The following is a 25,393-nucleotide window of genomic DNA, read 5'->3' on the forward strand; positions in this document are numbered from 1 at the left end:
GCACTGGAACTGCAACCGGCCGAAATAAAGGCAAATAGACAGGATAGCGAGAAGTACATAGAAGAGTGACAGAAAAAAATAATCAAAAACGGGGTAGGTTTGCACGCCATATGCAAAAAAAACTATGTTCGCACCACTCTTGCGACAGTGCTTATAAGTACTGTTGCACATATTCTGAACACGGTAAATTCAGTGCATATTCAGGGCCGCGCGCACGTAGCGTCCTGTCGCTAATCGCTCGTGCGAGCGGCACATGGCCCAAGCGGGCTGGATGGAGCGCCCAGCAGCCGCGCTGGAGATGACTACTAAACTTTGAAACGTCGTGTTATCAGACAATAACTTCTGTTCATATTCTCAGGTAATTTGAATCATATTGAACGGGGGTTTGATTCTTGATTGCTACTCGGGGTAACGGCATCGTTACTAGCTTGCCGTACTGATGGCCCATTCTTCAGAATAGTTCCCAGCATGCCATTCTATTAAGTCTTCGTTAGCGGTTCATAGTTCACGTACACGGTTGACATAATTGCCGAAACTAGCATCGATTAGAGCAATGGTAAATCCCATATCGACGGCGAACGATCGAAATCTGAGAGGCACTGTACCAACATAGAAAAAGTTGTTATGAACTACCAAACACTAATTTTTACATTGGATAAATCACCTACTGCCATATAACGCAGCATCAAGTTTGCTGCCTCTTATAGTGCAGAACTCATTCACTTAAACGCGTCCGTGCTGCACTTTCACCACATCGGCAAAACTCTCGAAGAGCTGTCTGCTATTGAGGCTAATAACTGGAGTGTTAAAATGTAGTCATTAATACACGATTTAAAATTTTCAATGCACAGTGCAAGAACCATATACAAGTATCGGTGAGTGAGCTCTAAGTATGAGCGTCCGGGAATTGCGCATTTTACTGCTTGAACGAAAGTACCTGGAAGTTTCATTGCTGTGCACTGCTAATGCGCACGCAATTCCACTATCACCTATGCCCGTGTCGTGGGGTCACTGTATGCGCTTAAAAAAATGTACCTCTCAAGCAAGAGAGTCACCTTATAATTTCCTCTATATACCTCATAGTAGGCACGCGCTTTCTTGTAGCAGCACATGGTCGTAGCTTCACTCCGATGGGGGTGCTTTTGATAAAAGTGTGCATTCGTACGGCGCGGCTCAACCTCCCAGAGAAACCTACCAAAACAAGGACAGTAGCAGGGCCACTGTAGCACGGACGTGAGCCTTGCCAACACACCAAGAGAGGGCGCCACGCGTTTCTTGCCGGTGCGGGGATTCATAATCAACAGAAAAACTGCGCAGGAAATCGTTTGCGACACTCAAATGTAAAATACTTTATATTTCTTTAAATGTAGGACAATACGGTACCTGAAGCTCCAAGAGCTTGTCGATGTATATTAAATTAGGGCTTTGGGGAGCGATAAAGTGAAGTCCAGTGAGGTATATTTCGGGACCTCGCCATAGGCTCCATGCTATCGTAGCTCATTGCGCATGGTAAGCGGAATATATGAGCTACATTGATGCTCTATTAAGGTAAGAATCATTCAACATAGAGGCTAGAGAGCTCATCTCTAACTTTTATGCGCGACTAGGTATTAGTTTTTATTTTTCGTCGCCACTGAGTCACGCGCCGTCGCGCCGCCGGCTGTCGCGAGATGGCGCGACCGGTTTTTAAAGGCGCATGGGCCAGAATCCTGGGGATGCAGGTTCGAAGCATGGTTGCGCCACGCTCATACCATGTCGTCGCAGAGGATGGCAGAGCACTGCGCAGAAATCGATATCTTCTGTCTTTACAGAGGAGGCATCACCCAGAACAAGTCCCAACGGAGACTTCAGTGGTCCCGGACAATACTGGCGCAGCAGCGAGTGAATCAGGACTATCATCCGCACAATCCGAAGCTCCCGATCTTAGACCGCCAATAAATCCACCAGACAGTGATGCACAATGCCCCTTCATGCCACAGTCGGCGCCAGTAGGCCCACGACGTTCTTCAAGGACACGTCGTCCCGCCTTGGCAACCAGTGTGTGATGTCATTCCTCCAGCCCGCACTGCTGTAGATGATGCACTACACACCTGCTATCAAACATCTCTTATTGAGCAATAAGTCTTGCAGTCAACCATTCATTCCGAAGGTTCCCGGCTTCACTGATTTTGGACCCGCCACTTCTCGCAGTCGCGGCGGGTGGCCTGCCACTGTAGAATGTAACTGCATGTCGAAAAGAAATGGCCGCAAAGGGTCACGCACATAAGTAAAAATATACGGCTTAATTTTTTTCCGCTAACCACTGAACTTGTCACATGGCTGTGGAGACGTGGTGTACGAGTGACGTGGGCGGGTAATTTCGCTTTCTTTATGAAAAAAACATCTAAAATATTGTGGCCAGCATCGCGATGGGCACCTGGCCACCGAGACCTTGACCGCTGCTCGAACCTGAGGCAGAAATAAAGACAGAAATAGAATGTAAGACCTAAATGCACTTTGAAGGAAACTTGAGAGAGGAGTGCATGTTTTTTTCAGTAACAGCTACTTTCCCGTGGGAACTACTCATCCAAAATGTGTCGGCTTGTTGCTCGAATCAAGCAGCGTAACTAGCATACAATGCATCAGCAGGCCGACCCACAGAGGCATAAGTGGTCGGTCTCTGCAATCTGTAACCTGCTTTCGAACGTTTACACTACCTACCTATTTCGTGAGGAATTACTGACACATGGTAACTGGGGGTCCTTTATACGCCCCTATTACTCTCATTTGGCAGGCATAACTTGCCAAAAACATCGTAACCGAACAGCCACGTGCAAATTTAGTCATTGAGCTTGCGTGCTTGGTCCACCTGTTCGGTTTGCGTATGTATCGTTTACACAACTCCACAGGTCAACGTGATTGGAGAAAAGGGAGCTCAGCTTGCGCCATAGTCATCAGAAGACCCACTGTTTACTGCCTACGCAACTCATTCGAAAACTGACTGGTTGGCGCCAAAAAACATTACCTTCATGAAATAGACCGCGGCTGAGGAGCGAGAAGAAATTCAAAAATAAGAAAGGGGCGAGGGGCGAATAGTACAGTGTCCACACATGCCGTCCTTTTATCCCTCTTCTGTGCTGGTTTCACTTCTCCTCCGATCGCCACCAAAATGATATCAATCACGACATTTGCACAGAGGAGGAAGCTAAGTGGCCTTTTTTTCCTTCTCCCCCTACGTGCAGGGGCGGATTTAAGAGGGCTAGGTTGGGAGGATAGGCCGCTTTTCTCACCAAGCGAGAAATTGAACATGAAAAATGCAAAATTGGAGAAATTCATTGCGTAAATAGCATTGCTCCTCCCAACCACCCCTTTTCCCAGTTGCCCGTAAATCCGCCCCTGTCTGTGCGTGTCATGCACTCAGTGACGGCCAGGGCGAAGTGCTGTACCCGCTCAGTCGAGCAGCTTGATCAGCAGCAGGATGAGCTTGAGGCGCCCCAACGGGGCGTACTGGCCGTCCACGTTGAACTCGGTGGCCTGGTTGGCCAGCGCCGGCACGTTGGGGAAGGCGCGCTCAAAGGCGTCCAGCTCAGCCCTTGCCTCGTCCTGATTTCGAGGGAAGGCCACCGCGATGGTGTTGGTCGTCGGGCCGAATCCCTCGCTCAGGTTCCGCATAAACGGCTGCAGGCTGGTGCTCGACATGGTACTGTACATCGCCGCTGAGGTCACCTGGATGTACAGGAAATGGGTAGCTCCATTCGCACACTCGCCATTAAAAGCGCGAATGGGAACGGCTACTAAAACTAGCTTGGCGGATATTTTGAGTTAACAGAGGAGTTCATTATTCAAGAGGGGATCTAAAATTATCAGTGCGCAAGTTTACAGGCAGCGGGTGTCGTTGCGCGAAACGACTAGAGAACAGACGCACTTAAACCGGTATTATCAGCCTTATTCAAACTATTTCATGAACGTGTCGAAGAGGTTTCCTATTTCAGCACCTACGCTTTGAGGAGAGTCTGAACTACATTTGCTACTTGGAGCCTCAAAAGTTTCCGACACACTCCCACTACCGTGCTTCGCCTCTTGAGCCTGTCAGTACAAAGAAGTCAATCAGGTCAAGCGTTTTTCTCTTTCTGCGTCCGCGCACACGTCCACCTCGACATACAGAACGCGCCAAAATACAAGCCAACGTACAGATTTTGGAAGACTTAACCGAGAGGTAAACAATTTTTTTTACAGCAGCTTGTATTTACAAGACTGCAGCGGACTGTGCCAGTAAACGTACTAACAGTTCTTACCTCTCGGTTACCGCAGTACTGATCGCTGTTGACCAGAGAATATTCATCAAACATAACGGCCGAAATATTGAGATGCATTCACGCATGCTAATGCACTCATGTGGAGTAGGTAATAATGAGAGGAGAGGCGCGGGAATACAGCAGAAAAAAAAACAGGAAATCTGCTGTCAGAAATTCAACTCAAAGTAACTAAAAAAAATGGGTACCTGATCTGCACGTCATTCACAGAGGATAGCTTATTCATGACATTGTATTAGGAGCGCAGTCAATTAATACACTCTAATAGGGTATGAATGACAGCAGATATGTACGGACGTGAGCAGGATTGTTGTCTTGAACAGTAGAGCAATGCGCGCAGTATAGCAACTCCGCTAAGAGCAGTATTGCTCTTTTGTCGTTTGTGTGTCCATGTGGCTACAGAGCAATACAACTGCCTGTGAAACATAATAGGTGCTTTAAAAATTCACTTCCTTAGCTCCCCAGAAGACTGCTCGAGTGGGCTCGACAAGTGTTGCCACACTTCTAGTGTAACGCAAGCTTTTACTTTTTTACTTCCTGCAGACGCGGTAGAAGAAAACCATCTAGCACAAGTAATTAACCTCTCTTCTGCACGGGCCGTGATATTATCTGGTTGGATGACCCGTTCTGAAATGGGCAAATGATGGGAAAATTACCTTTGTAATAATTTAATTGGTCGGGTATGGCCTTCTTTGTTAAATTGTCCGTTGTTTAGTCTTTGCCGTGCGCAGCAAGCGTCCAATGATGCACGTTCTGCAGACGAGAAATTTCGGCGAAGACGCTTTGTGCGTGGCATTGTCTGAAAAGATTTAAACCGGCCCTGTATTGGACTTAAGTTTTGCTTTGGTTTTAAGGGGTCTTACGTCCTAAAGCGACTCGGGCTATGAGGGACGCCGTAGTGGAGGGTTCCAGGCATTCTTTAACGTGCACTGACACAGCAGAGTACACAGGTCTATGGAATTTCGCCTACATCGAGAAGCGACCGCCGCGGCCGGGATTTCTTTCGCCCGTAACTGCCTTTGAACCTATGCCTAGTTAAGAAGTATTTGCGAAGCAAACAACCACCATTTCGGCAGAAAAATTACAGGAACTTTCCTGGCATTTCAACATGTTCGAAAGTTTTAAAATCTGGTCGCAATTCATTCCTGAACGTACCCAATTGCCTACTGGAACGCTCATTGGAGGCTTTTAGCATAACGAAGACGTGCTAGCATAGACGTATTAACTTTTTCATCGGGCGAGGAGGATGTGGTAACGTCTCTTCTCTGAGTAGTTGCAAAACCGGTTCCGCTACCGTTTCCACCGCACTAGCGCCAATTGCACACGACCCCCCAGCGAGCAATTTGGAGACGCCCACAGAGCCCACAACGGAGCGGTCTATACCGGCATACCGGATGCTGGCAGCGCACACGCAGGGGCCCTGCCTGCGGTCCCTTCCATGCCACTAAGCATGCGCAGTCGGCGTCAGTACCGGTATGCTAGGCTGCGTTTCAATACTCCCAAGTAGACGGCTACTTAGACGTCTAGCCGGACAGCCGCCATCTTGGGACGCGTTCCATTTCTCGGCGAAGCAGTCTCATAAGACTGCTTCGCCGAAGTCGACATCGATGCAGGCTAACTTGCAGTGTAAAGATGGCGGAGCTGATGTACGCGGATGAGCGAGTCGTGCTCTTGCGGGCGTCGGACTGTACACGGAGTATAGGAAAGGAAAAATGTGAGTCATTCCATTATGTTGTTTGGTACGCAAACTAGTCGCTAATTAATCTTCGTGGACGTGCGATTTCTAGCAGTGAATCACGCAGGAGAAAATCGTGCAGTTGAGAGCTTTGCTAAAGCAGCGGACGCTGTAGGTCTGTTTACGTGATCCGGCATCTGACGATGCCGGTTCTTAATTAGCACCTTGATTTTAGAGAATACTCGTCGCTGTCGTTGGTTTCCTCGACGGGCGTTAAGACGGCTGGCGTGACGGTTAACAAATGTGTTCTTCTGTTGCTGTGTTAGTTGCACCAACTCTTTCGCGTGGATTCTTTTTTATCTTTACACTCTCAGAACAAATACACCGGCGTGTTGCGAATTGATTTTAGTCTTTGCAGGATTAAAGATCGCTGCTGTATTTAGGTCTCTCGCTGTCTCCGAGTGCCACGTACGGCAGACAGCAGGTTTAATGTCACGTGTTTTCCTGTTGCAGTGTATATTAGCCGTATCGCATTTTGCGCATATTGATTAGAGTATTTCGTATTCTTTCTTATGTTTACAGGACCGTCTGGACGAGCACGTTCGAGGAGCATGTACAGTTTAGCATCAATAATAAAAGAATTATCGCATATCACTTTAGCGTCGTCTTTGGAGAGCGGCCCCGTCTGCTACAAGTAGACTGACCGATAGGCACATCCACCAGTCCGGTTTATGCGCAAATTCATTGCAGAAGAAATGAGTAAACTAGTTGAAAACACGTTTTTAATTATTGTTATTGCTCAGTTTGTGAAAAATAGTACAACTGTTCATAACTGTTCGTAAGGCCGCCACGTTGTTCACCACAAAATGTCAGCCTCCGAGTTTTTTCTTGCTTTTACCTAAGCGATTATCAAGGGTATTTAATTAGTTTTATGTAATATGCAGTAATGCTACTTATATATGAAACGTCCTTAATCTCATTTCTTGTTGCGAAAAGCGAAAATTTCATGCTCTTACAATCGCACTTTGATAGCCTATATAGCACTGCTTTATTTTCATTCTTATATTTAGAAACTGCAATGACAGGTGTTTAGATGTACACACGGCGCCAAAAGTTTCCAGGGCTCACGTGTCATTGATGATGGCGATGATGATGATCATGTATATTTATGGCGCAAGGGCATCTATGGCCAAATAGCATCATGGCACAAGTTATTTCCAACATCTCAAAATGGGTCAGAGGCCCATTTCCCAAGGATTTCACCCTAAATAAGACGAGCACCAGACCAGGGGAAAGCTTGTGCCCATTCTATCACCGGTGGGTTCCCGGCGGCGCTGGGAATCGAACCCTGCACCTCCCACATGCGAGGCGGATGCTCAACCACATGGCCACCGCTGCGGTCACACGTACCGCCTAAAACGCTATTTTCTTGTGGCATAGGCATTAAGCCTAAAATTGACAAGATCTATGCTGAGTTCCCAGCCTGAAGGGAGGAAACTATTGACGCCTAGTGTACAGTATCTTTAGATAATAAAAAAAATGCACAGGCTATCACACAATGTGATTAGACAAATCTGCGTTATCAGTAATACCCAGAAATTCTCGACAAGCCCATTTTTCAACGAGAAATAGTTTATGAACGCAATTTTTTCACATATCGCGAGAGTGCAGTATAGCATTATATACGTAGATCTCCCCTCAGCAGGCTTGAATTTTTTTGCTATCGTAGAAATACGCTCCCCATTGGTTTTCCATTGCAAGCTTAACTACGTGATGGGAGAGATACACGAACTTTAATGAAAACATTTTGCTACGTATCCGAAGAATGGCTCTGCAATATTTCCATAAGAGTATCTTACAATATTCCACACTTGGCTCACAGTAAAAATCTCCAAAAATGCTCGACTTGTGGGGCTGTGGATTTCGCTCTTACATAGATCGTCTTCCCGTTGCGTCTTTGGATTTGATTTCGCCGTCGCTTTTTCGATCTGTGCCTCATTGGGCTTCTAGTCGGGTGGCGGCTTCTGGAGGATGGCGGTGGGGTAGGTAGTGAGTGAAGGCTTGTATAGATGGGAGGTGCGTTTTTACCGGTGGGCGCCCGCAAACAACCGCCATCTGCTTGGGGCACACATGCACACAGGTGCGCACACACACATGCACGCGCGCACACACACGCACGCACTCACACGCACTTATCACGGGCTTTTCGCCGAAAGAGGACTGTATATACTGCTGACGCAGTCAAATATTAAACAGTCCTCAGAACCATAGGTGCTCGAAATTAATCCGGACCCTTGGATTCGACACCTGTTTCTATCTCCCTGCTTTAACACAGGAAACGTCATAATTGATTTAATTTCCGGTTTCTTTCGCATCTAGCCTTCTCTTAACGTATATCAGCACGATTTCGCCACCGTCGTTTCTCTGCCTTCCCTCAGGCAGTCTATAGTCACATACAAGTCAAGACCAAAGCTGTGGGTTTCTCTCAAAAGAGGCCCTACGGCCAATGGCGTCGACCGATTTTCATGATGTTATATCACAATCGCAGGTTGAAGGAGATTAACCACGACGTCATGAGAATCGGTCGACGCCATTCGCTGGAGTGCCTCCTCTGAGAGGAATTTGACACTTTGTTCTTGACTTGTATTCAGCTATACACAGATAGGAGTATGAGACTGCTGTACTTATGCTCTTAACCGAACCGAGAGGCCGCAGTCTCAGGGCTGCCGCGATAAATCATTGTCAATGTTGCTTGCCCGCGCCTACTACTTTTGAGTTTGACAAGAGGCCCTGCCACCTAGAAGAGGTATGTGCAGGTAATTGTTATTTACCTCTGCAATTATTCAATGTATGAGGGACGCCGTAATCGACGCCCCTGAATTAATCTCAGTCCCTTGGGTTTGTTCAGCGCTCACTGACATCGCACAGTACATGGACGTCTTCGCATCTTGTCTCCTTCAGAAAATAGGGCCATCCCAGCCGCGATTCAATCCCTTGACCTTGGCTTCAGCTCCTGAACGCCAAAGCCACTGAGCCACCGTAGGAGACCAGAGGGGGTAATGAATGGAAATCTTAGTCCATACAGATATAATAAATTAGGCGTACAAAGGTAATAAAAAGTAAAGCAATACACGGGGTGGACATTTTAAATACTAAATTTTTTAGCCTTCAAAGTTTAGGCACTCCTTGTTACCGATTTGATATTTCGGTAGGAAATCAGGGTAACCGACCCTTTCACTTGCTCCGAATAGAGAGAGCGCAGGAAGCGCTTTGCGGCGCGATTGTGAAGAGTTCCAGCATAGTTAAATATAGTGACATGCAGTGCAGTACGCGCAACAATGCGTCCGGCAGCTCTCTCATTGCGCATATCTGCACACCATATTTTTAGTGACAGGTGTTGTTCGAATCTGCAACGCGTTTATTCGTAAATTGAAGCATAAGCGGCTGAGGTGCCAGCTACCGTCCGCCCGATGGAGGTGCTGACGGAGTGAGCAGGGCACATGGAAAGTAGCGTGTCTCATGTGGCATTTTAATGTTTGGTTTACCGCACTGATTTCCTATGGCCGTAAAAACTCTTCGGCGCTAAAGCAGGAAGTGTTTTGTAAGTTTCTTCAAACATCGCAAAAGATGCAGACGAAGACACAAGGGGACCCATACACGGCGCCGACTTTCAACTACGCTGCTAGCAGAAATTACATGCATGTATAACCTACATCGCTTGATGCACGAGAGATGGAAAGCAGGCACGATGGGCAAGCAACAAAACTTATGCTTATCGCCTTCCGCACACCTTTGCCAAGTGCGCAAGTTCCTTCCCTCATAACGGAAGGGAAGCGGTGCTGACGCCGAGGTCACTTCTTTGTGCTTCGATGATTTCCCTTGTGGATGACCTCTGCGTCAGAACCGCTTTCCTTGCGTTATCTAGGCAGGCATTTGCGCACTTGGCAAGTGGTGCGAAAGGTGTTTAGCAAGTCTCGAGCAGGCTGCCAAAAATTGCGAAGCCAATAATGTCACACGACTAAGTCAATTAGGTGCAAGCCATGTCCGACTAATCCTCCTTAATTGTGCAGAGACGGCTATCAGTCCGTATTAAATCTTTTTCGAAAGGAAATTTCAGAACTTGTGCACATCGGTACTTGTGCAGGCTGAATACCGAATAAGTATAGTGAAGCGTATGTCGGTCGGGCGAGGGACGGGCTTTAGCGAGTTTGCCCAAACGACAGTCGCGCAAGTACACTATAACACACTGCAGGCTCCTCGCCAGCGCCTTCTCATGGAAACGATGCGTCGGACAGCAGAGCTGCACCTTACACTTTCTCTGGGGGCGCCTTAACTTGATCAAATCAGATCCGGAAGGCATGGCACCTAATGAGCTCTGCTCAATCGACCACCGCCACGCGGTCGCTACCAGTGAAAACTCTGCATCCTTCCAGTGCAACAGGTCTGCTTCTAAGTCGTATGTAGCAACCGTGAAAGTCCAATGTTTCGGAAGGATAAGGGCGAGAATTCCTCTCATAATCATTCCTCTCGTAGGTTTGGGGATGCAGCCGATCTGCAACGAGCCACGCAGCTTGACCCAGAGGAAAACCAGCGTGATGCATCGGTTTTACACCTTTGACTTAAGGCTGTACATACGTACCAAGTATATCTAGCTCGCATGGTTACTTGCTAGCTACCACACCCTAAATATGCCACCCACGGCACCGCAAGTTGAGCGCATGTCCAGGGAACACTGAGTGCAATTCACTCAATTGTTGTTCCCAGTAAAATTGATTCCTTGCCTATTTCAGGGTATGGTGACTTCTTTGCGGCAGAAAGAAACCCTTTCATTGTGGAGAAAATCGGATATAAAAATTTTCAGCCAGTCGGTTGAAAGCAGTGACATCCTTACCGAAAAGAGCGTGTTGCTAATATTTGAAGTGAATAACGTGTTAACATAGCTTCCGAGATCCGTGCCCCAAAATCGGTGTCGACGCAGGCTTTTGTTTGCAGTATTGGCTGATTATGGCGACAAATGTATTTTGTTTTTGTTTTTTGCTGCTATAGCTTATAAGAGCTTCTTTTTCTGCTTGAGAGTGGTCTCTTTGATTACAACGCGGTACCCTACCGATGCAGGCTTTCAATTTGTCACTAGCTAATTTGCTTATAGAAATGAAGGGCGCTTTCTGTCATAGAGCTTTCGAGCTAGTGAGAAATATTTCAATGCCAATATGAACTGCAACTGTTGCAGATTCGTAGCCGACTAGCCGACAAGGAGTACACAGGTACAGAGGATATTTCATCGCGGCAAGGGGAGTTACCTGGATGGTTTTGCGCGTGGCCTCCTCCATGAAACGAGAGGTGGTGGCGTTTCCCTCTACGCTAGCCTCCGTCACGTGCAGCGCCTGGAACATGAGGACGCCAGGTAGCACGTTGTGGAAGACGGCGCCGCCGTTGCTGCCCACAGACGGCAGGCGGGGCCGCGGCCAAACGAGGGGTTCCGGTGCCGCTTCCGCACGGACCAGCTCGCCTGCAGCCGTCTCGGCAGTGGCAGTGGCCGTGGCAGCGGCCGCGGAAGAAGCCGTCGCTGGAGGCTCGTCGTCGTCGGTGCGCCCCTGCAGCTGGGGGGACGACGGACTGCGCCGGTTTCGCAGCGGTGAAAAGCAGCGTTAGCTCACGCAGACGAATGAGTTGTTGGAGCGGGCAAACAATGCAACTGTTACAAAATGGAATAAAGACTCTGCTGGCGCACGTAAAGCGTAAGAGGACATGCCGATCCAAGACGAAAAACAGCGCCGACGACAATCAGAAATGAACAACACACCTGAAACACATCTGAGGATATGCGGTATTTAATCGATTCTAACGCCCGCCATTGTTCCGAGAAAAGCGCCTAAAAATGAGTACGAAAATTTGACAACGCCGTCAACAACCTATTGTCATCGGCATCACAAAGTAACGGTTTGGGTTTTCTTGCGCAAGGATATTACCGACATCCTAGCCTATACCGCCGTTGTGGATGCCGATAGGCCTCACGAGCATCTGCAGTGCCCTGTCAGCAAGGCGCCGACCTGGACTTGAGCCAACATGGAAACGTTGGCTTTCTAAGCGCCCTCTGGTTCATGCGGGCAGCCCAGCGCCGAGCGCACAACCGTCGCCGACGTTCTCTTCCAGGGCGCTGTAAGGATTCTGGCGACAGCCCGTCTGGGTTAGCTGCGTAGTCGGCCCGGGACACCTGCAGCCGGGGTCCCTGCACGGCGATAGGGATCTTGGTTCCCACGGCCTGTCCCCGCTTGGGTTATTGGATTCGAGACGGATGACTCTGCCGCCGTTTGTAAACAACATTGCTACGGAGGCAGTTTGGGACCGCCAACCCGAGCAGGAGTGGCTCACCCCTTCAACTGTGCCGGCTCGCCGGCGCCTCCCCCATTCGGACTTCGCGGAAGACGTGTCCGGCTTGACAGCGTGAGAACTGTCGTTCGGACGCGAAGACAACGCCCTCTCTGGTGGGGACGATGGTCCAGCGACACCCTCTCTCTCCGGCGATACATGTGACGGGGGCGTGTCCCTATATGAAGTGGTGTGTGTGTACGACAGCGCAAGTTAGGCCACGCCTTACCTGGCGAAGACCTCCTCGAACTTGGGAAATCCTAGGGACCGGACCCTTTTAAAACCGGACGACGAGTGCCGTGAGAAGAAATCCTCGATCATCCTCAGATCTTCTCAGATCCCCCGACCTTCCCCCATCACCCTCCAATTGATTCCTAAATCTTGTAATAATGTAAATAAACCCCCTGTACAGTTTCCTTCATAACCAAATCCGACTACGTCATTCGTAGAAGGGACCTGCGGCGCTGAAAGAGTCAGCTCACTCAAGGACCCCTCATCCCTAAAAACTGGTTGGCAGCAGCTGGGATGGAGCGTGCGACATCGTGCTTTCTCAACCGGTACGCGTTTCGGCATTTTGCTGTAGGATTAGCCAGGCTTCAGATTTTGAGAGAATAATCTAGAATCACTGGGGAGTATATGTCAATTGATTAAGGGTAATTTCACGACATTTTGAAGATATCGTTGCCAAAGCGGAGAAAGCGTTGTCATGAACCTTATGAAATTGTCAAAACCGGACTTGCTGTTGTTCTGCGAGGAACTGTCAATAGAACTAGAGGGCAAAATTACAAAACCTGAAATATGCAAGACAATTCAAAAACACGTAGAGGACGATCAGCTGGTACGGGAAGAAAAACCACGTAAAGAGACAACCGATCAGGAGGAAAAAAGAAAAGGGAAGCGGAATGGGAAAAAGAGAAGGAATGGCAAAAGTGGGAAGCTGAACAAGAAGAAAGAATTCTAAAGCAATTGCAGCTTCAAAATGAAAATTGGAAAAAAGGCGACAGTACGAGAGCCGAGTCTTCTGAAAGAGCAAGCGATGTACAATCATATAAATTGAACAGATTCATGCTGCCCTATGACAGTGGAAGGGACATAGGATTGCACCTGGGAAACTTTGAGAGAACTTGCGAAAGGGAGAACTTTGCTCGCAGTACATGGCCGCAACGGCTTCTGAACTCTGGCCATGTGAAGTAGCTGAAGTCATAGCGAGACTTAGCACACAATACGCAGCTGACTACGAAAAAGTCAAAGCCAGTCTGCTAAAAAGGTACAGGCTGTCAGCCGAAGCTTGCCGATAGCGCTTCAGGAGCACAATAAAAGGATAGCGAGGGCTATCCGGGTTTCGCGTATGGCCTAAAGACGAATCTGCTAGAGTGGCTAAAGGGGGCCGAGGTTTACGAAAGCCGAGACAAAATCATCGAGTGTTCTTGCCTTGAGCAATTTTACCGAAGCATTCCCCAAGTGGTGAAACTGTGGGTTCAAGACATGGAAATAGTCGGCACAGTTGAAAGCGCCGCTGAGCTAGCAGAGGAGTACGTTTCGCGCTGAAGGTTGAGCACTGAAGAGGGTGCGCAACACGCTCGAAACGCGATACGAGATAAAGGGCCTAGCAGAAAGACGCGAAGTGCTAGAAGTTCGGAGAAATTGGAGGCAACGAAAGTAGCGCCAGAAAAGCGTGAAGATCAGGCAAAGAGACAGGGAGCAGACAAAGCCGCGAAAAAAGAGTTTGACGCTAGTAGGCCATTTTGTTGCTACAACAGCAATGGTGTCGGGCACTTGGCAACCAAGTGTACAAAGCAACGTTTGGTGTTCTCATGCGTCGAATATAACGCCAAGAATGTAGAGCTCCTTAAGCCACACCTGCACGAGCAGCACGTTAACGGGAAACCGTCCAGAGTGCTTCGTGACAGCGCCGCGACGATGGACGTTGTCGATCCGTCTTACGTTTCAGCCGACGATATCACGAGAGATGTATCGTGGATAAAACAGGCAGTAGAAGAACACAGTGTATGCCTTCAAATATCTAGAGTGAGAATTCGTGGACCGTTTGGAGAGATAATCACTGAGGCCACAGTTTCAGAGGCCGTGTCGCTTCAATATCCTTACCTCTTCTCGAATCGATCAGATCAATTGCTACGCGAGAGAGGCCAGAAGCTCGGAAGCGGGGTGATACAAGCTTTGACAAGGTCAAAAACTCGCCAGCTCGCATCTTAAGTAAGTCAGATTCCCGAACCTCAGGTAGCCAGAGACGCACCAGCCAGCATATCGTTGCAAACAAATGAGGAGGGAAAGGAACCAACGAGGAATGAAAGCCAGACAGCTGACCGAGCAGATGAGCGACCAGGGACTTCAACCAATAAGTCGGTAGATGAGGCAGAAAACGCTGAAGTATCCATTTTATCTCCAACATCGCGTAGTTTTGATCTCCTTCTGCTGGTGAACAGGGAGTCCCTAATATAAAAACAGAAGCAGGATCCCACTTTAGAAAGACTGCACCTTACAGCTAAAGAGGGCGTCGCGAGACGCAACATAACGATGCATGATAACGGAGGCTTACTATACCGACACTACCAGGACAGAAAAGGCAAAACATTTGATCAGCTGGTCGTGCCCAAAAAATACAGAGCGGACATTCTGAGTGTCTGCCACGGAAATGGCTTGGCAGGACATCTGGGAATCAATAAAACAAAGGAGCGGCTATTAATAGAATATTATTGGCCAGGTTGTTTCAAAGATGCAGAACACTACGTAAAATCATGCGATGCGTGCCAGCGCGTGGGCAAGCCGGGAGAGACATGGAAGTCTCCACTGAAAATTGTTCCATTGATCTCGGAACCCTTCCGTCCGCTTGTAATAAACACAGTAGGCCCTTTGCCTAAAACAAAATCAGGCTATAAGTACTTGCTTACTATGCTATGTCCCGCCACAAAATTTCTCGAAGCAATTCCGTTGAAGTACTTGAGCTCCAGAGAAATAGTTGACGCCCTTTTGTCAGTGTTCGAGAGAATAGGATTTCCGGCCGAAATCCAAGCCGATCAAGAGACGGTCTTTACAAGCGCCTTGACGACCACGTTCCTAGAAATATGCGGAATAAAACTTACACAGCTCGTTGTATCATCCGCAGTCCAACAGTGTAGAGAAATGGCATTCGGTGCTAAAGCGGGTGCTACGCGCTCTTTGTTATGAGCATAAAGCAGACTGGGAGGATTGTCTGCCGGCCACACTTTTCGCTTTACGAACCGTCCACCACGAAGCAACGGGGTTTACACCAGGAGAACTCGTGTACGGAAGAGCCCTCCGCTCTCCCCTCAGAATGCTGAGAGAAATGTGGGAAGGAACCGGAGAGAACCAAACAGTGGTTGAGTGCGTGCTTCAACTACTGGACCGCCTTAACAACACGAGGGAAATAGTAAACCGAAATATGAAAGCTGCCCAGGAGGCCGCCAAGGTCTATTATGACAAAAACGCGCGCCTTCCAGGATTCACCGCGGGCGATCGCGTGATGATCCTCCGGCCATCGAGAAAAAACAAGCTGGAAGTTCACTGGGATGGTCCAGTGGAAGCGTTGCAAAAACTTTCGGAGACGAATTACGCGCTAAGGGTCCCAGGCCGGGAAAAGCAGGTGAGAATATATCACTGCAATCTGATGAAGCCGTTCGTGGAACGCAGCGGGATCGTCAATCTGACTCTACATGCACCAGAAGAGCTGGACAGCGAGAGTTAGGGTTGGAGGGGAGGTGCGGACGCTAGTGACAACGTGGGGAACATTCTGGCTCTCCGTGAATGCAAATTTCCTGAGCGGGGCCCAGGTCGACACGATAAAGCATTTGTTGAGCGAATTCTCTGACCTATTTAGCAGTCGCCCGGGAAAGACACACCTCCTGACGCACGAAATTGAGCTCACATCAGATGAGCCGGTACGGTCGAAACCCTACAGGGTATCACCGCGGCAAAAAGAAATAATGAACGCGGAAATTCAGCGCATGTTGGAGTTAGGGGTCTGTAGCGCCAGCGGAAAGTGACTATACCTCACCGGTAATTCTTGTTGAGAACACAGGGAAAGATCCTCGTCCCTGCGTGGATTATAGAAAGCTGAATGCAATTATCAGGGATCAGCTATACCCGATTCCCAACATAGAGGAAAGGATAGAAAGGGTGAGCGGCGCGAAATTCATTTTCACCGTCGATCTCGTACGGGGATATTGGCAAGTACACCTCTCAGAAAGCGCGAGCAGGTATGCCGCTTCCATCTCCCCAGCGGGCACCTTTCGACCCTTAATGCTTAACTTTAGGTTGAAGAATGCCTCCTACAGCTTCTCGAAACTCATGGCCATCGTACTGAAGGACATGCAGTGCTTTGCACTCCCTTATTTAGACGATGTCGCTATTTTTTCGGAAACCTGGCAAGAGCATCTAGAACACCTAAAGACCGTGTTTTCCAGTTTACGACAGGCAGGACTGATATTGAAGGCAGAAAAGTGTAGATTTGGGTGCGCTCATGTGACGTACTTAGGCCACGTTGTAGGCCAGGGAACTAGGAGCCCATCCGAGTTAAAGATTGCCCCGATCGCAGCATTTCCGCAACCACGGACGAAAACGGAAATTCGCTCCTTTTTGGGATTAGTTGGGTACTACCAGCCATATATTACTAGCTACTCACAGCGGGCTAGTCCCTTAAATGACGCCTTGCGAAAGGGAGCACCTACTAACGTAATTTGGGATAACTAAAAAAAGAATTCAAAAGCCTGAAGGAAGCACTCGTGTCCCGACCCTTGCTCAGGACCCCTGACTATGGGAAAGTTTATAGTCCAGTGTGATGCAGCCGATAGAGGACCGGGTGCTGTATTAAGCCAAGTTGGCTACGACCATGAAGAACACCCAATTCTGTACATCAGCCGCAAGCTGACCAGTAGAGAGGAAGATAGGGGGGCTCACGAGGCTAATGGCGATGACGATCGTAACTAACGACATCACATGAAGTACACGGCCTGGCACCTGGCCATCCGTGCAGCTTCAAGGAAGGCGCGACAAAGGCAATGAACTTTCGACTAACGCTTCGTGCACCTTTTATTTAGGCGCTTGGTGCATATAGCAACGCTGCCTGAGACGTCACAGGTTCAGTTACCAGTTTCGTCAAACGCGCAGCTTGGAGCAGCAGAAAGTTTAAACCGCGATCTCTCAATTAAAGACCAGTGGATGCTTTCATTTCGCAGGATAGCAGTGTATTTTTTTTAATCGTCCTCGTGTTGTACGAGAGCAAATAAGCTGCAGTTTTCCGAAGTTTGCTTGTTTGCTTGAAAAATGCGCTGAGGGTAAGCTGAAGACAGTGCTCCTTCGTTCTTCCTTGCACAACTTAATATATTCCGCGTGCTTCATCGAATTTTCTGTAGCAGCTAGTTCCGAATCTAACCAATGATGTTCCGTTTTGCTTGACCAATTGCTACTGACTTTCATTCAGAAATTTTATGTATCACGAAAACATAAAAGACAACCACTTCATAAAATATACTTGTGGTGACGGTGGGCTACACTCATTCCGGCTCCAGAGTCGAAATCCTAGCCAGTCCAATCGCGCAGTGCGGCGATGCTTGCGAATGCGGAAAAGGTCGCAGGCCCGAAAAGCTGCGATGTGTTGAGGTTGCAGTTCTCGCCAAGACTGTTCCACGAGATACAAGAGCTGCGAGCGCGTCTCACAGGAAGATGCAAGGGATACTTGAACCAGTGGCATAGGCAGGTGTGCAAGGTTATGATTAAGCGCATCCACCCAAATCAACACCTGTCACCCTGCTCGCGCCGCCTTTTCGATTTGTTCATGGACCCCGGTAACTTTGCCAAAGCAAACCGCACCGGTGCAGAGAAACGTCTGCCTACACCATTGTCTCTTCTAGTCCACATTATAGAGTTACGATCGCATTCCAGCCTCCTCCAAAATTCCGCGCAGTGCGAATGCAGCAGGTTACGCGTTCAGGCAGCCCTGAAACGACCCACGCGGCCGACAGCCGAGAGCTCTGCAATCCACTTGGAAGCCTTGCGACACGCGGCCATCGCACGAAGAGCTCAGGTTTCCCGGGAACCGATACCAGAGGTCGGCCGCTTTTACCGGGGCCCGTACACCGCTCGCAGCAATGCGAACCGTGCGCTGTTCGCCTCCTCTGCTTCATCGCCGACGCCAGTACTGAGCGGCCACCGGAGAGACAGGCGTAGAATGCGGAAAATACCGGCTAACCGAGAGCAGTTTATACCAGAGAGCTGATTCTCCACTTGTCGAATGTTAAGCAGCCAACAACTGGCCACTTTTATTTTCTTGACCAGCAGTGCCCGGTGGCCAGCAAAGTATTTTAAGTATTTGTGTACCATGAAAAGTGAAAAGCGACAGGGCGATCCCTTTCAAACCAAGTATTTCTTGGGCTTTTTTCGGCAAAATATATGGGGTCAGAATATTAATACTGTGCAAGATTTTTCGGTAGGGGGGAGGAGGCAACAACCTATTCCGTCCACCCCCCCCCCCCCTCAAATCCGCCCCGGCCTGTGTGGCTGTGCTCCAGGTGTCGAGTACAGCTCGACGCTGCAATATGCGCCCAGAACACAGCTTAGCTGGCAGGACGACTGCTCTCGTACAATGTTCCAGGTTTGGAGCCACGTCTATCGACAGAAAGTTTGGGCAAGCAGCGCGACTTCAGAACACTTGGCTGTCAGTATTAACTACTCACCGAGCTGCTGTGGGGGCGTCCGGCGGCTGCTGCTGGCTCTCCGAACCGTCGCTGTCCTCAAGCGAGGATAGCACTCGAGGGAGCGCTTCGGTGCGGAAGAGGAACTCCCCGAAGATACCCTCATGCGAGACCTCCTCGCTGCTGGAGTCCGGGCCGCGTACCAGCTCTAATTTGAAATACACCACCACGCAGTCAGGCGGCAGCAGCTCCCGCAGACATTCCACCACTGCGCGGAATGGGGCAGAAGATGACACGCTATCACCGGCCGTCATTCGGGGGCTGTTCTTCCCACGGAATCACCCTCGCCGATTTTTCACTATTTCATGTTATGGAGAACGTGTGTCTGAATGCTGAAGTCTTTTTTTTCTCCTGAATGCAGTGGTGCTGGTTCGCTTTAAGGAATGAGCTTAAATTACGCCCTCCCTTCGGCAAGAAGAGTGCATGTCAGGGGCGAGAAGTCCTGAGAGGTCTTCAGATCCAATGTGGCCTAATTTTGCAGCCCTTACTGTCTTGTACATTTTCGACTGCCTCTTTTCGGGATGTTTCGGTATGCCAGTAACGGTGCGGTCTGCGGGCCATGTAATGAAGTGTGGCAAGACATGAGTTCTTCTCTCCAAATAAAAATGGCTGCACGTAACTGGCGTTCTGGACCATGACTTATTTAATGAATTTGTGACGTTCACACCTAGGAGCATTATCGCTCGGAAAATCCGTGACCCTAGGACTGTCGCCGTGACCAATCTATGAACCACAGCCAACCTAGAGCGGCTCACACCGCATAGGCGGCGCTGGCACAGTGATTGAAAGGCCCGATATACTGTGATAAAGAATATAAAATATACTGCGAAATAAAATGTTAGGACGGTTCGTCACCCAACGCCATTTTGCGTCTCAAGCTTTTCACTTTCACCCAGGAGTTTTTGGTTATCCTCTCACGATGTCTCAAGTGCTAAACGGCTTTCCTTCGGGCGTCACTGTTTTAATAAAGACCTTTCCAATAAGTGCTGCCTTGGCGTCACCATGTTGCCCTTTGGACTGTTGCGTGCACCTATAGCGCAAGCATGGCGGAAATCGTAGGGCGAGATGTCTGCAGCTGTCCGCAGCAGTGGACAGAGAAAGTGCTTTGACGTCTCCGTGTGCCAGTCGAGAGGTCTATAGGTTCCTTGATGCCCAACAACGGATGTACTGGTAACGAACCACACTAACTATATGGCTTGGTGTACCGTTGTAATGAGAAGAAACACGTGGCGGTCGCGCAACAGGCGTTGCAGGGTCAGTGTCGTACCGCTTAATACGCCTTGGCGCCACAGGGCTGAGGGTGAAATGGCATTAAATGTTGTTTGGCTTAAGGTTTAAGTTCAAATCCCCAAAGTGACTCAGGCTATGGGGGAAGCCGTAGTAAAGGGCCCCGGACAATTTCGACCACCTAGGAATCTTTAACGTGCACCGACATCGCACAGTACACGGACCTCTTCAATATCGCGTCCATCTAAATTCGACCGCCGCGGCCTGGATCGAACTCGCGTCTTACGGGTCAGCAGCCGAGCACTACAACCAGTCGCCATCGCGGCGGTATCACAGCTGTTGTTGCAGAGACGACCGATCATCTATCATGCGTGTGTCTTCGTGCTGCACTATTTGCCCTGGTGGCACTCGCGAACGCAACCAACAACGCTCTTAATGGCATGCTAGCTAATTGTTCACTATACTGTGCAGGTATTTCTCTTAAGACTTTACACAATTTTTAAAAATGGGATTTTTGAGTTAGAAGAGCATTTTCCGACATAGCATTGCCAGTGGCCGTGACCACTTTTTATACAGCAGTCTGCAGGCGTACCTCTCTTATCCTCGTTGAGGTCAGCGTGGCACGAAATGAACACTAGGGATGGGTGCATGCCGGCCATCCTGGCGATGTTGCGGAATCTGGCGAACTTGGTGCAGAATATATCCACGCATGAGTGCATGCTGGGCTCAGGTGGCATAACGTGCAGCTCTTCCGGGTCCTGCGCACAGAAACACGCGTGGAAAAGTACAGTACAAGCGACGCTGTTCCGCAAACGTCACGCGCATCCAGCATCCTGCGACTAACTGGCACTCGGAACTCGAAGGTTCGCTAACCGTCCCGTCTTTGCGCCATTCGCCCGCCCTGCTAGGCGCTGCTCAGGACAAAAAAAAAAGGCATTTTACAAGGCTCCACCAAACTCATCTGCCAACCTCCATAAATTTGCCACAGGTCATCACCAGAGTCAGACGCATATAGTGTCGTGAGCAGAATGCTTGAACAACTGTGTCCTAGACTTAACAATCCATGTGCAGTATATTGTGCAGTAGTATCATTGTTCAGTCTTAACACGCCAATGACATTTGAGGGTAACGGGGAATACGATCATCGCTCGTCACACGCATGTCACTTCACGCTCTCCACGTGGAGACGTGCACATAGCACATGAGTACCCCTTCGCGGCGCTGGCTTGGTGTCACATGCGCTGGTACCGCACAGGATGCCGCCCGCGTTCGAACGCGGCACCTCGTATTTTGGTGGAAAGAAGCAATACAGAAAACGCTCTTGTGAGATAAAGCTAAAGTTTAAGGAGCCTAGGCGATTGGAATTGAGCCCCCTCCCTAAAATTTGGCGTGGCTAAAAGCGACTACCTCGGCTCTAGTGCAGGAAAAGCCATTAATCATATCGGCTGGCGACGAAAACTGGCTACGAAGAGCATATTGTGTGTGATTAGCGTGGCAGCCCGCATCCATCTTGCATTTGAGATCAAATGACCCTTATATGCACTGCTGGCGTTTGGCTGCTTAGCCGATTAGTGTCAGCTGATAACATTTGATAGGTGTCAGCGAACTGATTCATCCTTAGAGCTAATTCTTGGAAACAGCGGCACAGGTAAATTGTAAGCGGCACAGGTAAGTGTACGCTCCAATCCAGGTTCGCAAAAAAAGCCGCCAAAAGCAAAAATTGGTCGCGGACGGCAAGGACGGCATTCTTTGGCACTGCTGCACAAGCTACGAGCGCGAGGCGGCGGCTTCCACGTTATCACGCGCTCACAAGTCAACGACAAAAGACTGCAGTTCGAGCTCGCAGCAGTGTCACGTAAGGCTGTACAGCCGCAGGTATCTGAAAGGAAGCCACTGAAACAGACATCCTTGTACTTGTTCTCTGGAGCACCTATTCAGCATACATGCTGCTTCAAGCGCTCTAATAACTCTTGCATTCAGAGAGCGACGTTCGGCCCCAGTTTAGCAGCTTTAAATGAACGGGGGTTAGTCTGAAGAAGATTTCAAGTCAGACTGTTTCAAGTCTCTCATAAATGGGTAATGACAGGGCATGAGTGAGAAAAGCCAAATTGAACAATTTTCATCACCAATCCCCAGTCGTTCTCAGTGGTGATAAAGTGCGCGGAAGGAAGCTCATGCTTCTTTGTTTTGCCGTGCACAAGAGCTGGCAGAGTTGAGTGCTGGAGAAGCTTCCGTTACGCCTTTTACCTGAAAGCGCCCTATTTTAAATGCACAGGTTCATGTATTTAGCCGCAGTATGGTTTTCTGGTAGATACAAGACTGCCTATTTAAGGACCATATGCCTGCAGTAGCCTGTTTTCTCGGGCGCTACCAATCCACGAGCCCTACGCCATAAAACCTGGGATACGTACTTTATTCTAGATTGGGTTCGATCAGTAAAGCCTCTCACTGAGCTTTAGACCTCTGTTTTCACTTCAGGGTTAGGTACGTAGCAACTATATTTGCTGGCTTGAAACGGGAACTTAAAGCTTAAATGCTCACCCGCCGCGGTGGCTCAGTTTTTAGGGTACTCGGGTACTGATCCGGAGTTCCCGGGATCAAACCAGACCACGGCAGCTGCGTTTCTAAGGTGCAAAAACGCTAAGGCGCCCGTGTGCTGTGCGATGTCAGTGCACGTTCAATATCCCCAGGTGGTTGAAATTATTCCGGATCACTCCAGTACGCCAGCTCTTTCTTCCTTTCTTCTTACACTCCTTCCTTTATCCCTTCCCTTACGGCGCGGTTCAGGTGCCCAACGATATATGAGACTGATACTGTGCCATCTCCTTTTCGCAAAAACTAATTCTTATTATTATAATTAGCTTAAATGCTCGGCGGGACCTCTCCTGCCGCCGCAGAAAAGCGCTGTAGTGACGGTCAAAAGCAGACGAGTGGCTCACCCTGGCGCAGCAGACGGATACTGAGATCAGCTTCCTGCGCAACAGTGACAGTGCCACTGACTGCCACAGCCGGCTGACCTCCGCGCACGTGAACAGGTCCTCCGTGTCCAGATGGTTGAGGACGTTCTCGACCACGAAATTCTGGGAGACGACGCTGCTGACGTCCATGGTGAGAGCCCGCGGGCCGGCTCCAGCAGGCCTAACCGCAGCGACGGGCTGATGGAACGTTCCAGGAGGAGGCCCCCTGACCGCGCCGCGCGTGCACACGCGGTGTTGCGTGCGTCAGCTTGCTTCCTTTTTTTCTGCTTCTCTTCCTTGACATAGTGGTCTTAGTGAATTCGACTTAGTGGACTAATCAAAAGAAGATTTTTATTCTCATTTTCATCGAGTACGTCGCTATTCGGCATGTATTGAAAGAACATTTACTGATCAAATTAACGAACAACGAATGGGGTTCGTGGTGAACAACAAGATATACTTCAGGTGTCGAGGAGGTTGAGCAAACAGGAAGAGAAAAGTTTGATTCTTAGGGAGAACGCAAAAACAGCATATTGGTATAAGATGCTGAGCTAGTTGGTTTGGCATACAAGTTTGGCATCACAAAAGTTCAAATGTGAACACGGACAAGAAGAAGAAAGAGCGCTTGTTGCTGCTTTCTTTGTTGTCCGTGTTTATAGCTTATTTGTGTATATTCAATAATTCTAAGTGATCGTTTAGCTCTCCGGAGCAAGTTAAGGGTTTCAAAATGTTCCCTATGACAAAAACAAAGGATTCATGTCGAACATGGCTTCGCAGAGGCGCCTTCCGGATCCCATGTTCCAGCGCATGTTAGATGGCTTGTAGACTGTTTTGGTGTTTACAGAGAGATGTGTATACTTTTATGAAGTAACTTACTGTGAAGTCTGCTGTCGGCACCAGATATGTCCTGAATTTTGTTTTACTTTCTTCTGCACTGACCTGTGAAATCCATGTGAGAGCTCGAATCAGTGGGCGTTATATATACTATATAGTAAGGCGGTTGAGAGAAGAGAACAGGATGCGGATGAAAGAGAATAGTGACTGGAGTTCAGGTCGTACCCAGAATGTGTCTTGGTTGTACGGTCAATCTCCGCAAGGCGCATATCTGAGCGGTTTTTAGAAGCCGGGATATGGTGTTGGCAGTCGGGTATTAAGAAATAGATGGTCTCAACCGACTATGTGTTCTGCCTTTCTGGTGCATATGAAAGTGGTGTGAGGTGCTGTGATCTTCACCAGCTTGCAGCAACCTAGTTGCACAGTCCGTGGCAGAGCATTTACAATCGTCACCTTACGTATGCACTTGTACCGGTCAGCGACCGTCCTCGCTTGCAGAGTGAGCGCCTCTTTTACTTTTGATTTCGCGCAACCGTCCTCGTCGTCGTGAAGGACTCACCGCAAAGCATTCATTTGAACCCTCTCATAACATAAACACAATCGTCCTGCTGTCACGAGGGACGCCATCTTTAAGTATATCATTTCATCGACTTGGACCCTTGGTGTAAGCGGCAGTAATTGTTTAATGCGTTAGCATTACAACCCTCACTTTGGCAAGATCTGTATGTCGGTTGCGCAACGCCGCCACCACCCTCCAGGAGGCCTCTGCCCACTGACCACCCACATTTTCATTCCGCCCATCTCCACATTCCAGAATGATCGCCCAGCACCAAACAAGGAACCTTCAGCTCTAGAAGCATCACCCACCACCACCCACGCACCTGCACCCTCCAGAAGGCACTCCACCCTCCTTTGCCTTCCACCAGTGGAGTGGAGAGGGGAGCGGAAGAGAGGAAAGAGCAGCCCACGCGCTCTATCACTTGCCAGCGGCAGAGCCCGCTCCTTCTGTCTGTCTGAGACATAACTAGAGCGCGAAAAAAACAACCACACAGGGAAGATGGCGCCAAAGACACGGACAAACACTGCTTTTTTTTTCGTGCTACAATTATGCCTACGATAAGCAACCAACTTAACCAAAAGCTCGTTTTACTAAAGCAAACGTGTCTGTCTGTCTGTCTGTCTGTCTGTCTGTCTGTCTGTCTGTCTGTCTGTCTGTCTGTCTGTCTGTCTGTCTGTCTGTCTGTCTGTCTGTCGTGACGATCGTAACTTTTTATTGCAGTAGCTACAGAAGCATAAATTCGGCAAAAAATT

General features: G+C 49.0%; 1 protein-coding gene across 1 annotated transcript; it reads right to left on the minus strand.

Annotated features, from left to right (window-relative positions):
• Nucleotides 1-1,371: 1,371 nt before the first annotated feature.
• Nucleotides 1,372-23,506, minus strand: LOC144098961 (uncharacterized). The gene is made up of 6 exons (XM_077631952.1): nucleotides 23,231-23,506; nucleotides 20,884-21,049; nucleotides 19,047-19,272; nucleotides 11,268-11,583; nucleotides 3,426-3,705; nucleotides 1,372-2,448 (listed from the first exon to the last, which is right to left on the minus strand). Exons 1-5 carry the CDS (start codon nucleotides 23,396-23,398, stop codon nucleotides 3,430-3,432), a joined length of 1,152 nt encoding a protein of 383 aa, XP_077488078.1. The 5' UTR covers nucleotides 23,399-23,506; the 3' UTR covers nucleotides 1,372-2,448; nucleotides 3,426-3,429.
• Between the last annotated feature and the right edge of the window lie 1,887 nt (nucleotides 23,507-25,393).

Source organism: Amblyomma americanum, chromosome 1 (assembly GCF_052857255.1).
Source record: "Amblyomma americanum isolate KBUSLIRL-KWMA chromosome 1, ASM5285725v1, whole genome shotgun sequence".
NCBI lineage: Eukaryota > Metazoa > Arthropoda > Arachnida > Ixodida > Ixodidae > Amblyomma > Amblyomma americanum.